The 17,979-nt window shown below is 35.6% G+C and overlaps 1 protein-coding gene and 1 non-coding gene across 2 annotated transcripts; both read right to left on the bottom strand.

The window, feature by feature from the left end:
- Window positions 1-2,610: 2,610 nt before the first annotated feature.
- LOC141687405 (glutaredoxin-like) lies at window positions 2,611-4,371 on the bottom strand. The gene is made up of 4 exons (XM_074492657.1): window positions 4,215-4,371; window positions 3,842-3,930; window positions 2,983-3,081; window positions 2,611-2,893 (listed from the first exon to the last, which is right to left on the bottom strand). The coding sequence occupies exons 1-4, from the start codon at window positions 4,268-4,270 to the stop codon at window positions 2,811-2,813; spliced, it is 327 nt and encodes a 108-aa protein (XP_074348758.1). The 5' UTR covers window positions 4,271-4,371; the 3' UTR covers window positions 2,611-2,810.
- Window positions 4,372-17,628: 13,257 nt separating this feature from the next.
- On the bottom strand, window positions 17,629-17,735 carry LOC141688003 (small nucleolar RNA R71). The gene has a single exon (XR_012561474.1). It is a non-coding gene; the product is annotated as a small nucleolar RNA R71 (small nucleolar RNA).
- Between the last annotated feature and the right edge of the window lie 244 nt (window positions 17,736-17,979).

The following is a 17,979-nucleotide window of genomic DNA, read 5'->3' as shown; positions in this document are numbered from 1 at the left end:
TTTTACAGCAATCTTTGCACTCTTAATAGTTCATGTTGCGAATAAAAGAATCCACATCACTTGTCTGCTTTAATTCTCTAACTATGGAGGCCGCACTCTTAAATTTCTCAATGTAATCTCGTATGGTTTCACCCTGTTCCTGCTTTACATTCTCTAGAGATATTGTGTGAACAACATGAGGGGTATTAACACGACATTTCGATAGGAATAATACCTTAAACTCTTCCCAAGAGCTAATGGACCTGGGGGCTAAACTTGAGAACCTACTCCTAACATAGGCTTTGAAGGTTGAGATGAACAGTCGACATTTGGTGATGTCATTGTACCTATGACATATCATCAAATTTTCATAATAACTTAAATGATTATTTGAGTCAGAACTACCATTGAATGATTCCAAGCCAGTGATTTTTATTCCGAGATTGACGGGGGTAGCTTCCAAAGCTTCAGTAAAAGGTGACCTTCCCGTGGTCGTATCGGCAGCAACCCCATGGTACAAACCCTTCATCCTGGCTAAACGAGTCATCATATCCTCCTGTCTTTCCACGGGGGTCGCAGTTCGATGGGCTCTCCTTGGTTGATATGGGGACCTTCTGACTCTTCGGGCTGGGGTAGGCAGTCTTTATCGGGACCCTCTTTCATCATGTGAAGTACCATTGCCTGATGATTCAGAAGATAGAGTCATTCGGGCCCTACGAGGATGGCGTTCTCCAGATCGAAGGGTGTTGTAGTTAGGATAAGAGCCTTGGGAATATTCGTCTCGTGAATTCGGTTGGGAATACTCAGGAGATGGGGGATCGAGAGTGTCTTCCAATATAAGAACTGGAAACAGCTTTGGGGTAATATTGTGGATGATGGGCTCTCGTTGATTTGCGGCCATCTGTGTTGTCAAATAATCCATCTGTTGTTGCATATAATCCTGCTGAGCCCTTAAGTTGGACAACATACTATGCGTAGGAGAATTATTGGGAGTTTCAGAAGAACTGCCATAAGTGCGGGACTCGTTATCTGATCCCTCACTCATTTTTCTTTAGAGGTTAAATATACGAAATATAGGGTTGTCGTTGTGGTGTAGTGATCCGTATTCTTTGTTGGTTCTCCGGCAGCGGCGCCGGTTTGATAGCTTGTATACTGTTTTTGGGTATTGTCCGTAGGGAAAGTTTATTTTTTTAGTTGTCTTGTTGTCTCTGTCTCTTTCTTCTTTTGTTTCTCTTTTTATAATCCTATGATTAGTCAGTTGTCCCCTAGGTTAGTAGGGGGTGACTGTTATAGGCTATTTGACACGTGGAAAGTAGGGAGAAAGGAAGGGTATGACATGTTATCCTGGTAAATGACACGTATAATGTTTAAAGGATAAGATTGAGACATGAGGTCAGACGCCTACGGAGGTGTGTCTTACGACTATCACTCCTTATTTTTTGTATCCTGCAAATATTTGGATCCACGGATTTTGAAGACACGCAATGCCTACAATAGACATAGGTCTTTTATTATGTAATATGTTTCATGGAATCATAGGGAGGGAGGAGGTTGGAGAGTTACGATGTCATTACAGTTCCTATGAGCCATTAACAGTTCCTATGATCCTGACCACAGGGAGGCTGTACATCTAATACCATCTCTCTGTGACTTCATGTTTTATAACTTCCGACTCACAGCATTCATATTTTAACATTCCACTCACAGCATTCAACACGTTGTATACCGCGGCCATTAAGCTAGCAATTTAGCACTATCTCAATTTCATAATTTTTAATTTGTTTGATTTGATCAAGCTTTGATTACAAATTATAAAATATTTTTTTATAACCTTTAAAAAAAATATCAAATCCGACTCAACATCCAACACATGTTGTATACCGAACTCAACAATCTCTCACATTTTGGTAAGCTAGCAATTCAACACTCCCTCAATTTCATAATTTTTTATTTATTTGAATTGATCAAATTTTGACTACAAATTATAAATTATCATTTTTATGATTTTAAAAATATAAAATACATCAAAAAGTATGTTGGATTTAGTTTCTAATAATATATGTTTATGATTGTTTTTAATCAAGTACAATATGTAATTTGTAATTAAAATTTGGTCAAATTAATTATTAAAACTCAAAAATTATAGAACGGGCATAATATATATTGGTCGTAAACTTGTCCCTGTACAAGATTTAAGGACTTCGATCTCAAACGTTGTGAGATGTTAAAATCACTCTGACCGTATCGATAGGTATTCTCCTCCAACGACAAATACACACTAACCGTGCACAAGTATTTACACTTTCAGACCATTAAAGTGGGATTATGCTTGCAGGTTTCAACTACATAGAACCGAACTTCCTCATGGAATTCTGACAGCATTATCACAAACTTGCGCTAGAGCTTTGCCTCTGCTTCTGCTCTTCAGAAAGACACCAGAAACACTACCACTCAAGAGATAGATCATAGGAAAACATCCCTATGAATCAAATTTTCAGGACAGTTCTGCCAAATTAATTGAATCTATAAAATCAAATATCAACAAAAATTTAGAGTGTAAGGTGCTGCTCTAGAAGAGCCTGCACAACTCTTAAACTGTATTCCTATAAAAAAAAGAGTAACAGATGAAAATGCCATCAAAAAGATGAAAACATCACTTAAAATTGAAACCATTCACCAAATCACCATTTATACATCAAGTTCACATTTATAGCATTGCATTCCCTACTGATACACATTGTCATTGCTAAACACAACCAATTAACATTACATCCATCCTTTATTTATTTTGTAGTACTGTATCCTCACAGCAACAACTTAGCACCTTGGAATCAAGAACTAGCGGAAACAGAAAGAGCTTTAGCTTCAGTCAGCATTGGAACAAGTTTCCCACTCTTGCGCAAGGCAAAGGTTGCTGAAAAAAAACCAAAAACTTTAAGCATAAAAAATTTATTACAGCAGTAAGATACTATAGTAGGCATGTATTAGGTAATTGAAACATACAATCACAGCCACCAATATGCTCCCCTCCAATGAATACATTTGGCACAGTCCTCTGTTTAGTCCATTCTGCTAGTGCTGATTGAATTTCACTACCATCACCTTTAATAGAAGAGCAGTTCATATTAGTAATTGGATTTTGGTATCAACAAAGCATTTAGAAAATTCTCCTTAAGAATCGTTTACAAGTATATCTTGAAACTTTTTGAGCATTGAAAGATTAAGTAATAGACTAGAATTTTTCTCCAAATAATCAATTGATTAGAACTGCTGTCAAACTACTCAGAATAAAAGAAAACAAACAACAGAAGAAAGAAAAAGACGTCATCATGCCCACGTGAAATAGAAACCCTTACGAACACAATACTTACAGTCCAAGAACCAGGAAAAACGAAAAAGATATAAGATAAATTTAGTCTCGCTACCTATCAGAAACAAATTACTCAGATCCAAAAGGTCATTTTAGATATCGAAGTCATTTAAAGATACTAATAATAAAGTATAAACAATCTTACTAGCAAACGTTCAAATCAAATGCACACAAAACAATTTATCGAAAAATATATCCTCTCTAATAAATATAACTATAAGCTGTCTATCCATCAAACTCATATAATTTGAATGACAAGGGGGATTTCACTAAGAACAAAAATATATAATTTTGTATGTACAGCATTTTTTAAAACTCGATATAGCTGAGGCATATAGCCTGAGAATTGAACTACGTATAACAGATATTACATAACACAACACAAGTTACTATGTTAGATTCTAATTAGCTAAAATACGCATATTAATGTAACATAATTAAACTTCAAATAACAGATATAATAAGGTAAAATAAAGAGTAAAGAGGACTCACTTTCGACATCCAACTCGATGGTTTTGTAAGTGACTCCAAGATCATTAAACAACTTCTTCACCGAGGTACAATACGGGCAATAAGTTTTGCTGATCAATTAAAATAAATCATATCAATCATACAATTCGACAAGTATAACTTTCGATCCAACAGTTAATTTTATTTTTAAATCATTTTATCAACATTTCTCTAATCAACAATAGTTTCTAAATGTACAAACAGGCTATTACAACACAAATGGGTATGTGTGTTTAAGTAGAGAATTGGGCAGAGAGAGGGGGGGAGAGAGGGAGAGAGGGGGGGAGAGAGGAAGAGAGGGAGGGGGAGAGAGAGAGAGGGGGGGGGGGAGGGAGGGAGTGAGAGAGAGAGAGACCTGAAGACGACGACACCATTAGATGAAACTAAGTCCTGAGCCTTTGATATTGCCATTTCTTTGTTTCTTTGAAAAAACCCTAAACAGTAGTAACAGAAATGCCTCAATTATCTTGTATCTATATCATGTACACCAAAATGGTCGTATATATAGGCTACCAGAAAGCGCACACGCCTTTATCTTATTCCTTTTTCCTTTTTCTTTCTCATTCCTATATAAAATTCTTATTATTTATTATTTATTGTGATAAATATCTTGATCAGTTTCATATTGACTGTTTTACTGCATTGGTTACAAACTTGCAATTTTAAAACAATAATCATAATTTAGTGGCATATATCCTCGTATACATTGGATTAAACTTACACATTCAAATAAGAGCAAAGCTACTTATCTCCTAGAATCTTTTCTAAATAATAAGAAAAGTGTTTTTTTTTCTAAATTAATAAGAAAAGTGTTTAGATATGTGAACTCATATTTATATACGAAAAATCATGACAAATTTTTTAGAAATGATCACTAAAATAATGACAAGTTATCATTCGAAAACAGTTTTGGAAATCATTTAGAGACTCTAGCATTTCTTTTCAAATAAATATAAATACCAGTAAATTTTTGAAACCATATAATTTTTTGAATGAATTGTCGAACGCCATCAAAATCACACTTGACATACGACACACGGAAACACGGAAGTAGGGAAATTCTCTCCGACAAAACCCCACTTGACATACTACATCATAATTTAACATTTACGGGATTGCCCAATCCCCGTTATTTTTCTATTCATCGGGATCAGTTTAAATTTGTTGAGCCACAATTAACATATGCAACAATTTGGGAAGATTCAAGATTCAAATATATGGGGAAACTATCTCTCTCCATTCACGTAACCGTCATCGTCATCTTCAACTTTCCCTCAACTTTTCATGCACTATTTATTACAAGATCAAGATTAAGGGGAACCAATTTTCTTTCAAATGGTTACTTTTTGTATTTATCATTACATACATATACGTACTTGTTCATCATTACCCATTTCAAAATGGATTTTCAAACTTATTGCATGGCAACTTGCGGGCGACCAAACAATAATCAACAAATAATTTGGTAAGTCCCGTGTGAATTATATCATGGGCTAAGGTTTGTTTCGACTCTTTTCAATTTAAGTGATTATATTTTTTGTTTGTTTGTAATAAGTATTGATTCTTGCATATATGTTACATCATTTTTTACACTTTTTTCATATTTTTTACACGCTCACACAAGACGGGGTCTTTCGGGAAATAGCCTCTTCATTTTTCGGAATGAGGGGAAGGCTGCGTACATTTTACCTTCCCCAGATACTGCGTTAAACGGGATATACTAGATATGTTTTGGTTTGGTATATAATTTTTTGAGTAGGCTTCAAACTTTTTAAAGTTGCAAAAAAAATATTAAATAAACTTAGTTGGGCCGAGTCAATATAATGACTTTATTGAAAGTCAAAATTCGAATAATGTGAATTTTATGTTTGTGTAACACTTTAAACGAAACTACCATATAATAGCATCTCCAACACTCTTCACATGTTAGGTATAATATTTACGTGTCACCCTATTATACCTAACATGTAAAAAATGGAACACTCTAAGGGAATACGCGTTACGTATAATTTTAGATAACTAAAAACAAGCACGCCACATTTTTTGTTGATTATTCACTCATCATCTATAATACTCCACGTCATCTCCTACCTATATTAATCATAATCTAGCCTAAATTTTATTCTAAATTTTATTATTTATAATTTTTTATAACATGTTTAGATTTAAATATATAATATTATAATATGAAAATGATGTATATATCTTCATAGTTATTATATGTATAGATGTATAGATGTATTTTTTTTATAAATTTTTTTTATGTAATATTAAGTGTGATAAATAATTTATTGTTAACTAAATTTATAAAAATTATAATATATTAATATATGTTCTAGTCATATATTTTATTTTATATGTAAGTAATGTTCATAAAAATTACTCATTTTTATTTTATAATGTTTCTTTTAAAATATTGATATAAATTTAAAAATGTTATAATATTGTAATAAATATCTTTTTATTAAATATGTTATTTTATTTCCACTAATATAAAATATAATTAATTAAACTCCTTTTCAAAAAAACAATTAAACTTTTTTATTTATATATTTAAAATTAATAAAAAGATAATATTATGAATATAACTAATATTTATAGCTAATAACACTGAAGTAAAAATGTTTACCGATTTAATAAAATTTTAGCTAATCATATTTTAATTAACACTTTTAAGTTAACATTTTTAGATATTACCTTGAAGATGCTCTAAGCCGTCCAACTTGTTGGATTAATTAAAATAGAAAGTGGTAGTACTACATATCCCAAAAAGAGCCAACGCGTTTTTTTCTATCAGTTTTGATTCTCTCCTTTTTTTTGGTAGGAGATTAAGTTTGAAAGGATGGAGTTGTTCTAGATTCTTCTTCTAGTTAGCTCGGAGACCAATACGTATCCCATGACGTTTGTCGTACTTTGAAATCTTTTTTAGTACTTAAAATGTGGATTGGGCCTCCGTAAAGGTAACCACTAGAGCCCGTAAGTTAGAAGTCAGGGTTCGACATGAGCAACTCTTATAATATTATTTTAGTGGAAGTTTTGATATAAAATTAACTCAAACTTAATACTATAATAATATTAAAATCACACCAAATAAATAGTACCAAATGAATAATGTAATCCTGAATTTGGTGTTTGAAAACATATTTGATATAATTCATAATTTTTTCTATACTCTTGTCTTTATTAACAGAAAACAATTGTATTCTTATCTAATCTCCTTTCTATCTTATCATGGTCAAATAAGCTATTTACCTCTGAAAAAGTAAAAATATCATATTTTTATTTAAATATTTAGAGGGTGTATTGAACTGAAATTTTAAATATTTTTTTTCATTCATTAAATAAAGGTGTATTCAACTGAGATTTTTAAAAATGTATCAAAATTTTATGATATTCAATTATGATTTTAAATTATGCAACAAAATCTGGTGGTATTCAATCAGAATTTTAAATTATGCTTAAAAATCTGATGGTATTAAACTGAAATTATTTAAAATCCATTAAAATCTGATGGTATTTACATGTCTGACGTATTTTTTTGAACTTCATAAAATGATGGATTTTGTGGGATTATTCAATGTATTTTATTATTTTTGATATCCGACCATGATTCATGAGATTATGAATGATTACGTTTAAATCTTAAATACTCTTCATCAATTCTACGACATTTTGTCTAGAATCCGCTTAAAATCAAAATCAGATATAATCCATTAAAATTCAGTAATTATATATCATGCATTAAAATTTTAGTTTAATACACCCCCTTAGTATAAAATATAGTGTAAATTGGTTGGAGTTAATTTTATGAATAATGTATTTTTGATACTAAAATACTATAAAATTACATTATTTTGATATTATGGATTGAGGATTGTCTCAGGGACCGGGGATTAAAGATCTGACGACAACATTTAAAATAAAATATGTATAATATAAAAGAGAAACGCTAGATAACTACAATTAGATCCCAAATTAATATACAAGATATTTTCATTATTTATTATACAATTAATAAGATAAGCCCTCCATGTATTTACTTTAATCTCATTAATTAAAATAACTCAAAATAACACACCATCTATTCTGCATCATTTAAAATTAATTTTTTTACGTAATTTTGGGTACCTGTAAAAAGATGAAAAATACTAGAGATTTCAAATATATTTCTCAATTTTTTTTTCAAATGCTATCAAATCTTTAAATTGTAAGTTTTCAAATAATAATCTGGACCACGAGTCTAAACTTAAAGGAAGCTATCAGTTGGGCGCATACGTAGAGAATCGAAAAATATATTTTTGATACGGATTCTAAATTGTTGGTAGTTGCAGTGAAAGGAGAAGGGAACGATCAAATTTTGATTTCATTGCGGCGGATTGTCAGGAATTAATTAAACACTTTGATGAAATGTTATTAGTGTTTGTGTTTAGGTCTGCGAACCGCGTTGCCCACTTGTTAGCAAATGCAACAAATTCTTTGTCAGGTCTTGGTACTCTACTGCTTCAGACTTTATCCACTGTAATTTTACTCTTTACGAGCTTTAATTTTAATGCAAGTACTTTTATGTAAGAAAAAAAAATTTGGACCATGCGTGCATACAGATGCGTTCTTAAATTAAAATCTTCCACGTCTATAATACATAATTTGGTAAAAAAATTGAGAAATAAATCTTGAATACCTAGCTTTACTCTAAAAAGATATCATGAAATGATGAGAAAGATCACTGAAATCGTGCTTCGTTTAAAAAGGGAATACCCTCTATTCCTCTCCCCAAATAGATCCAAAATATCTTTAAATAACACTTTTTGTTTGTGTTGACGAAGGAATTTGGGAGCAACAAATTTGAGGTTCGCAATCGTAATCAAGATCTATGACGGCGGTTTTTCGTCGGAAAAACGTGAACAGTAATCGTCGAATTCTATGAACAGTGTTCGTCAGAAAGTATGAACAGTGTTTGGTGGTGGTGATTATTGGTGGTTGAGATTGCTTAGGGTTAGTGGTGGCTCCTTTGCGCTCTCGCTTCTGACCCCTTACAATTTTCCTACGTATCCCTAGGGAATTAAGACAATGTAGTTCTTGGGGAACAATAAACCTAATGGGCTTAGATCTCTTGTCCTGAGGCCCAGTAGGAAACCTTCTGGAAACCGTCTTGTACTAGCTTTAGGAATGTCCGCCGATGAGGCCCAACCACAAAGGCCCAAGTCTCGTCCGTGGCTTTGAAACTTCACGGATAAGGCATCTCCCTGGCCAAGGATAACCCTCCGCTACCAGCTATTTCTCTAGTCCGTGGACGCAAGTATAGCCGCGATTCACCCCAAATATTAGACACATCCTTGTCCCCCGGATAAAGAGCCCCTACCAGATTTCAGGACAAGCGATCCCTAACTTTTGGGTGCAAAGCGCATGATACTCCGAAGTCTCCTAACAAGGACACCCGTTGGCTACAGAAACAGAGCCCCCAAAGCACACACCAAAGTTTTCCCCACATCCCCAATGAGAACACTCATTGACTACAGGAGGAGGTCTTCCGTCCAGGCATACCCCTGGAGGTCTCTGACCACGGACACCGCCTTCCTGTGGTTGCATTACAGGAAGGAGTTCTTCAATAGAGTACCTGCATCAAATAGATTAGTAATAATAATCTCCATCTTCTTTGAATCTTCCAAAGAGCTCTTCCAAGTATTCATGTTAAAGTTCCTTCCAAGACATCTTCCTTACCTAGGGCGCGCCCTAAGATTTTCCATAAGTAGGGAGCTAACAGGGAATTCATCACCCTTTTCTTAATAACAAGGCGCGCCTTCCTCAAAGAATGAGGGCACGCCCTCATCCACTACATGCAGATATTCAGTTATTCCTTTATATTCATAGGACGCGCCTTCCCTTACAAATCAGGGCGTGCCTTTTTTCCGTTTCAAGAAGGAAATTTCTTTCATATTTTCCTTGATTCCAGGCATTCATATCTTACTTTTGACTGCTCTTTCTGATTTCTACCTAAATAATATTTGTACTAATTTCTGGGCATAACAACTACCCCTCAAATTCCATATGTCATTGAAAATGGGATTAGTTATCTATCTTTATCAAAATTTGTACAAACTTATTCATCAATACATTTTTACAGGGCGCACCTTCAATATGGCGTCCCTCTTTGACTTTCCAAGATTTCTCTATTCAAAATTTCAAATCGCTATAGTCGGAAATGGAGCGCCTTCAAGAGGGCGCGTCCTGGAATTTTAAACGGTTCAAAAACGGTTCCCCTCATCTTTTGGGAATCGTGACTGTCATGATTGACATTTGTCTTTTTAAGCTATAAATACAAGTCACAATCATTCTTTTTTCTTTTTACTTCATTCTCCCTTTCTTACTTTATCTTTCTTCTTAAAAATACCACACTAGTGAAAGATATACTTGTTCAGAACCGGTCTCTTTCTTCACCATTTCTTTAATTTTCTCATGTCAATCTTCTTCTCCGATCAAAAAGGTACATAAAGCTTTTTATATTTCTGAATTTCGTCAACTAAATCACTGTACATGACATATAAACTTTTGATCTTCCATTCTTGAATATGTATATTTTTTTATGTATATATGTGTGTATATATCGTATGTATTCAGATTTTAGTGGTTTTAATCCGTAATGATAGGGTTTTGTATTTCAAATTTATGATTTTGGGAATCTCAAATGTTATATATATTTTTATGCTCAATTTTTGGGTTCAGAGTGCGTATATCACGATATTTCTATTTTAGGGCTCGCCAACAGCTTAGGGCGCGCCTTCAGTAAGGATGTTAGATTTTAAGTACGAATCATGACTTAAGACGCGCCTTATTAATTTACAAGACGCACCTTTCTTTTTAAGTAACTCTTTTTCTGTACTATAATAGACACAATCCTCTCAGGACGCGTCTTCCTAGCGCAGGGAGCGCCACATAAATTGATAGAATATATACTTATTAGCCCTACTTTATAATTTTTGAATAGGGTGCGCCATCTTCCCAATGCATGCCTTTTGCTATTTACTATTCCCACTCTCTTCTTTTTCTTTCTAAATTGGACGCACCCTCAATATTTTTAGCTTTTCTTGACATATGGAAGATGAATGCGCGTCATCCCCCTTTCATCCATTCAAGGACTTTTGCACCAAGCTAAGAATCTATTCTCCCCCTCCTATCTCTTTCAGCCCAAACCATCCAGACGCTCACAGGACTCCTTAATTTTTAAGACAAGAGGCGCGACTTATCAGAGAATCCAAAGAAAGTAATCTCATGGCGGAATCGCCCAACGACTCTTTAATTGATCTCCCTTAGGCTTAACGAAAAGGAAAACATAAATTAGTTCGCAAGGAAAGGTCACCAACCCCTATGAACACGGACTTAGATGATTGGCTCAAGGAACTAAATATCGATAGGTATAGAGGCATTGAAATTGGAGTAAACGTTGGGGCAGGGCCATCTAAGGTCTCTTACAGGGCTATTTCTCCAAGTCTTTCTCCACAAAAATCACAGGGCGCGCCCACTTCCCAACAATCAGAGGGCGCGTCTGAAGACATGTCCCCAGAGCTAAGGAGGAAGCAAACTTCTTTGATGAAGATACCTACCAGTTTTTTGATTCTCCCGAGCCTTCCCCCATTCCTTTTGTACATTGGGATGTTTCTGATAGTGAGTTAAACTTAGAATGGAGCAAGTATGAGGTCTGCACAGAGGCCGTAAAGAAATGTTTCAGAAAAGAGCAAGGGAAGTTATTTTACGTGGGGCTTTCCTTTAATTGTTCAGATGAGCAATTAGAATGGATGATGGAGTATTACGATATGGAGGGGATATGGGCGCGCCCTCTAAGCATGATGCGCCCCCACCTTTTTAACTATGGTAGAAATTTAAGAATTCCCAGGATGGTTACAAGCCCAAAGCTGGTTTCCTTAGGTGTGGGCGCGCCTCTCCATCCCTACCTGAAGGATGTGATTGAATTGTATGACCTAGCTCCTCTCCAACTATCGCCCAACAGTTATAAGCTCATCTTAGCTTTATATATCATCTATATGGATTTAGGATTCCCTGCACCTACTATGGAAGAAGTTAGTCACTTCTTCAGCCTTAGGAAGTCTAACCATGGCTACTACTACTCTACTTGGTCGTGGACAAACAACACAACAATAAAGGCTTCTCATCAGGGAAAGTTAGCCACGTGAAAAGATGGAAGGAGAACTTCTTCTACTTGTATGATGTTCCCAGAGTCAGGATTCAATTCAATACAGATCCAAGTAAGGGCGCGCCCTACTCATTTTTTATTTCATTTTTATTCTTTTATTCTCATAGTATATCATATATATATATATATATATATATGACAAGCCCATCGTGCGGGATCTTGAGGGAGCGCCCAAGAAGAGGGCGGAGGCCATTCTCAAAATTGCTGCAGAGAGGTGGAATTTAAAGATACTTGTCACTGAGTCCAACTTAATGTGAGTTGTTATTCTATCTGACCGTGTTGAGACCAAACGTAGATATATAGAGTTTGGGAAAGGCATTCCCCTTACTCGTTTTATAGAAGTCGAAAGTGACGAGGAAGAAGATGAAGAAGATCATGAAGACAGTGTCACCCAAAATGAACCTCCCCCAGTTTTGAATAGTGATAGCGTTATATGAAGGCGCGCCTTCATTATTAAGGGTGGGTCATATAGATATTTTTATCTTACTGTCACCTTTATTTTCTTTTATTTACACACATCATATTATACCTAAAATGCTTCGTACTTGCTTACATTTCTACCTACTAATTTTCCCTATGCATATCATGAACACATGTATCATGCTTTTAGTAGCAATTTTAATATTTCTTGGGGGCGTCTTATCTCATAGGCGCGCCTTTTTGCTACGTTTACTAACATTGATTTCATGTTTTACGCAAAAATGGCTCCTCCCAGGATTTCCGAATCTTTTGGGGCGCGCCCTAACGAAAAGCCCAAGTCTAAGCCTCCAAAGAAAGATGCATCCAAAAACCAGACTCCAATTCCTACACTCTTGTTCCTCAGTCTTCCCCTGTAAAAAGAAACATAGTAGACTTAACTGAGCAACAGGGCGCGTCCAAGAAGCCTCAGACACAAGGCGCCCTTTCTCACCCCTCTGCACTTAACACCCTTGGCCCCGTAGGGGCCCTCTATGTATCTGATGAAGAGGTTGGGAAGTGGCAGACAATGAGTTTGGAAGAGTCTATTAGAGCTTTAGTGAAAGCCTTCTTCCAGCTCATGGCCCACTCTAGTCAAGATGTGGACAGAATTTTAGAGGAGAGGATGCGTCTGGAAATGTTACAGGATGATAACAACATATTACAAAATACTCTGAAAGACAAAGACTCTCTCCATGCTAAATACCTCAAAGCCAAGGATTCTGAAATCTCCTTCCTCAAGGGTGAGGTGGCAAACTCAACTTCTCAGCTTGAAATAACCAACAAGAAAGCTGAATCTCTCCACATAGAATTGGTTGAGGCAAAAGCGAGGATTGAGTACCTCGAAGACCAGGAAAAGAATGGTTGGATAGAGGAGAGAAGGATCATAACAGATGATGTTTTCACCAATGGTTTTCATTTCTACAGGATTGGGTTCGTGACGAATGATCCTGAGTACACCTTCGAGAAGTTTGGTGAAGAAGCCGTAGCTGAAATGGCAGAATTCAAGAGGGAGTTTGGTAAGAAGATCCATGAGAAGAGGATCGAACTAGGTCTTGAAGTGGACGAGGGCGCGCCTGAGGTTGATCCCTCAGTTCCTCTCCAATCCATTCCTCCAACTGGTGATTCTCAGGGCGTGTAATGACTCGTATACTTTTATATAATTTAAAAGTGTAATTATTAAATAATTAAGTAAATAAAATATGTGTATAGCTTCTATCAGCTATGTGTTGTTTTATTAATAGCTATGTGTGATTTATGGTGTGTCCGGTTGTTCGCGTAATTAATTATTGAGTGTATTGAATTGTTTTCACTTTTAAAGGCGGATTTAATGCAAATTTATTTGCATAAATATTTGGAATATCTCTAAAATTGTTTTTACGGTTTTATAATTACAATAATTACTTTTGGGATTTTATAAAATTTTGAAATCAATATTTCATCAGTTATTTAACTTTGTATGATTTTCTAATTTCATTTATTTGTAAAATTCGTGTTTAATTCCAGAATTCTTTAAAAATTATGAAACTCATATTTATTTAAGTTTTGAATATTCCGAGAATTTTAAAATTATTTTGGGAATTTTTGGGATTAATTTTACCCATGCTTTGATTCGTTTAGTTTATAATAGCGGGTATAAATTACATTTTAGAAATTGATTTAAAATTATGAAATTTACGTTTTTATTAACTTCGGGATATTTATAACATTTTAAAACTATTTTCATGATTTTCTGAATTTGTTTTAAGTGCAGCTCGGTTCGTTAATTGTGAAATGCGGGTACGAGTGACGTTTCGAAAATGCTCTAAAAATTCTGAAAAATTTATTTTTAATAACTTTAAAGTATTTATGATATTTTAAAACTAATTTGGTAATTTTTGGATTAATATTTACCCGTAAGTCGTTCGATTAAACGCGAACAGCGGGGTGAAACCGGGCCACTCATGGGATAATATTAAGATAATTGCTTCGTGGCACATTTCTGTAACTTGGGGTAACACGTGTTGTTGGCTGGTGGAAAAAAATATAATAAAGCAAAACACACAAACACTTGCGGGGACACTCATCTTACAATCTCACATTTTCTAATCTTTTCCTCTTTCTTTATTCTCACCCTGTCATTCTGTTTTTATCCATTTTCCGAGTTTGTCCCTCTGCTTCCTGTTCCTTTCTTTTCTTTCCGCCTTCTGTTATTTGTCTCGCCCCTGTTGCGCCTGTTTATTCCGGTAAAAGAAAAATCGCCGCCTTGGTTCCCTATTTTTCCGATTTGTTTCCGGTTGTTATCACCGGGTCTAGCTTCCTGTTGTTCTTTTCTTCTTTTCCCTGTATGTATATGTATCCGTTGTTGTGTGTGAATTCGTGTGTATATGTTTGTGTTTTGTTTAGGTGCGTGGGCGGATAGTGGCGCGTGGATACGCGTGTGAATTCCCGTGATTGAATTGTTTGCTATGTTGCTGTGGTTCGGAATAATCCTAATTCGAATTTTATTATTTCGCAGGAAAATAAATGATTAATGTCCGTGAAATAAATTATTTTTCGTGCGGGGAAAATATTTTTTCTAATTAGTGGAATTCGCGTTGGAAACCCGAATTTAATCGGGAACCCGCACATTTTACCGCCGTCGATGAGCCTCGTCGAGCCGACGGTGGACCGCGATGAATTAATTCCGAGTCCTACGAATAAATTATAAAAACTTCGAATAAAAGTATAAAATACGAGTAATAATAGTAATTGATTGGTTTGAATCGGAGGTTGGGATTTGTGGAATTGGATTGTGATTGGATTATTGTTGCGATAGTTGTGATTGAGATTTGACGTCGAATTGCTTCGATGGGGTAGTCCGATAAACAAAGGAAGTGCTGCCCGATTTCTGAAAAATCAAATTTCGGAATACGAGAGCGTATCCAATAATTATCGAGACGTCAAGTGAATATATATAAATATATAAACATATGTTTTATACGAAACCTGATTGTATGTTTGATAAGTGGCATTTTATACCACTTAGAACGTCTTAAAATGGCTTAAATTGGTGTCTTGAAATCAAGTATTTTGTGTATTTGATACGTTTTTCTAGTGTTTATGCATTTCAGGGTATTAGTTGCATTTCGGAGGAGGAATCATCAAGAATAAGCCTTGGCATGTGTTCACCATTGCGAGAGGAAAAGAACGGGCAGATTACGGCGAAGAAACGGAGCAAACCTGGAAATTTTCCAGTAGGGTCCTGCGCGCCCGCGCAGAAATGCTGAGCGGCCGCGCAGCAGCCTTGCACGCCCGCGCAGAAATGCTGAGCGGCCGCGCAGGGTCGGGGAAAATAATATATTGTTTTAGACTTCTACTTCTGTTTGGCTTCCAACTTCTATGTAATCTGAGTTTTATGGGACTATTATATAAGTAGATTTGAGACGTTTTTCACAGAGTATTAAGAGGGGATTATGTTTTAGATTGTGTTTTGCAAGAAGCGAAGGAGATAAGGAAGAAGACCGATTTAGCACACAGCAACGAAGAGGAAGCATATATTCTTGTGATTCTTGTTTCGTTGTAACGTTGGATGCTAGTTTTCTTGCTTTGACTTATTTACTCTTGTGACGTACTCTGTTTTAATATAATTAGTTTAGTTGTTATTTTCTTGTGTTCGTTTATCATGATTTCATATGAACCCATGATGGCGATAAGTTCTATTATGGGCTAATCGTGATCGTGGGGTTGCAACGGATTTATTATGAAATTCTTTAGTTAATTGTTTAATACTTTAGTGTGTGATGATTGCATGATATCTAGTATTGGTTGTGCGTATTCGTCTTATGTGCGTCGCGAACATATAAGATAGGGTGTTAATCTCTTGTGAAACGACAATGGATCTTGAGATTTAGAACTTGCCATGCTAGCATAGGTTCATGTACGTTGTGCATGATTAGTGGGTAACTCTAACAGTTTTATTTGCCCTATGTAATCAAAAGGAATAACTTGTGCTTAAATCGTTGTGTTGTCAATTTCTGTAGACATATAGGAACTCAACATAATTGATGACTATTCAATTTCTATCTTAATTGTGGATGTTTGGTAGAATGGTATTAGTACAATGAAAGTTGGCTTTTATCAGTTTTGTGTTATTCGATTAATATCATCACTGTCACATGCTAAAGGTAATAACTATGGCTATAGAAGGAAGTAATAATGAAGTTGTGATCTCATGAGTGTTTTATTATTGATAAATTACAGTGTTAGTTAAGTGGTTAATTAAGTAGTTAATTATAGTTAATATTTAATCAACAATTTTAAGTGTTATTATCTTAACATTGAGAAGTAATCATACATTGGTGAGTGAGTTAAATTAGACAATAACTTAGTCTGAGTCTCTGAGGGAACGAACTAGAAAGTATTCTATATTACTTGCGAACGCGTATACTTGCGTGAATATTAGTGCGTGATTTCGCCCTAACAAGTTTTTGGCGCCGCTGCTGGGGACTCGGCGTAGTTGTTTAGTTTATGTACTTACCATCATTGGTCATTAGGACTCAGTGATTAGGACGTAGTAGTTAATTACTCTTTTCGGTTGTGTTTCAGGTACTTTAGTGCGTTTATGCAAACTCGTTCTCGTGCTCGTAAGAGGACCTTAGATACAGCTGAGGAGAAAGACGAAGTTCTTGATACACCAGAGAAGTTAGATTTTGAGGATTCGGATTCAGGAACTGAGCAGAAAGAACCAGTAAACATGGGAGATCATATTGTTCAAGCTGATCCAGCTCTTATGGATTTTTCTCGGCCTAAAATTGATGACATTCAGTCAAGCATCCTTCATCCGGCTATTCAAGCTAACACCTTTGAAATCAAGCCGGGCACTATTCAGATGGTGCAGAATTCTGTTTCTTTTGGAGGAGCGGCAACTGAAGACCCCAACATGCACATAAGGAATTTTGTCGAGATCTGCAGCACTTTTAAGTATAATGGCGTGACTGATGAGGCTATCAAGTTGACGCTTTTCCCATTCTCACTGAGGGATAAGGCTAAAGACTGGTTACATTCTGAACCAGCTGGGTCAATCACTACGTGGCAAGATCTTGCGCAAAAGTTTCTGGTGAAGTTTTATCCAATGGCAAAGACTGCTGCTATGAGGAGTGCTCTCACTCAGTTTGCGCAGCAACCTACAGAATCTATGTGCGAGGCTTGGGAACGCTATAAGGAAATGTTGAGAAAATGTCCACATCATGGAATGCCGGATTGGATGGTAATCACTGGTTTTTATAATGGTTTGGGGGCTCAATCTCGGCCCATGCTCGATGCAGCAGCTGGAGGCGCCTTATGGGCTAAAAGCTATACTGAGGCGTACAATCTTATTGAGACGATGGCTGCAAATGAGCATCAAAACTCAACTCAGAGGATGACATCTGGCAAGGTAGCAGGTATTCTGGAAGTTGATGCAGCCACCGCTATTGCAGCCCAGCTCCAAGCGTTATCA

Source organism: Apium graveolens, chromosome 9, assembly GCF_009905375.1.
Source record: "Apium graveolens cultivar Ventura chromosome 9, ASM990537v1, whole genome shotgun sequence".
Lineage (NCBI taxonomy): Eukaryota > Viridiplantae > Streptophyta > Magnoliopsida > Apiales > Apiaceae > Apium > Apium graveolens.
This window is presented reverse-complemented; position numbering and strand designations above follow the sequence as displayed.

Bases quoted from the DNA above. Each gene is read 5' to 3' on its own strand.
- LOC141687405 (XM_074492657.1), bottom strand. From the start codon at position 4,270: ATGGCAATATCAAAGGCTCAGGACTTAGTTTCATCTAATGGTGTCGTC. The intron at 3,082-3,841 runs GTGAGTCCTCTT...CTTCTATTAAAG, and splicing joins CATCGAGTTGGATGTCGAAA to GTGATGGTAGTGAAATTCAA. The intron at 2,894-2,982 runs GTATGTTTCAAT...GTTTTTTTTCAG, and splicing joins GCATATTGGTGGCTGTGATT to CAACCTTTGCCTTGCGCAAG.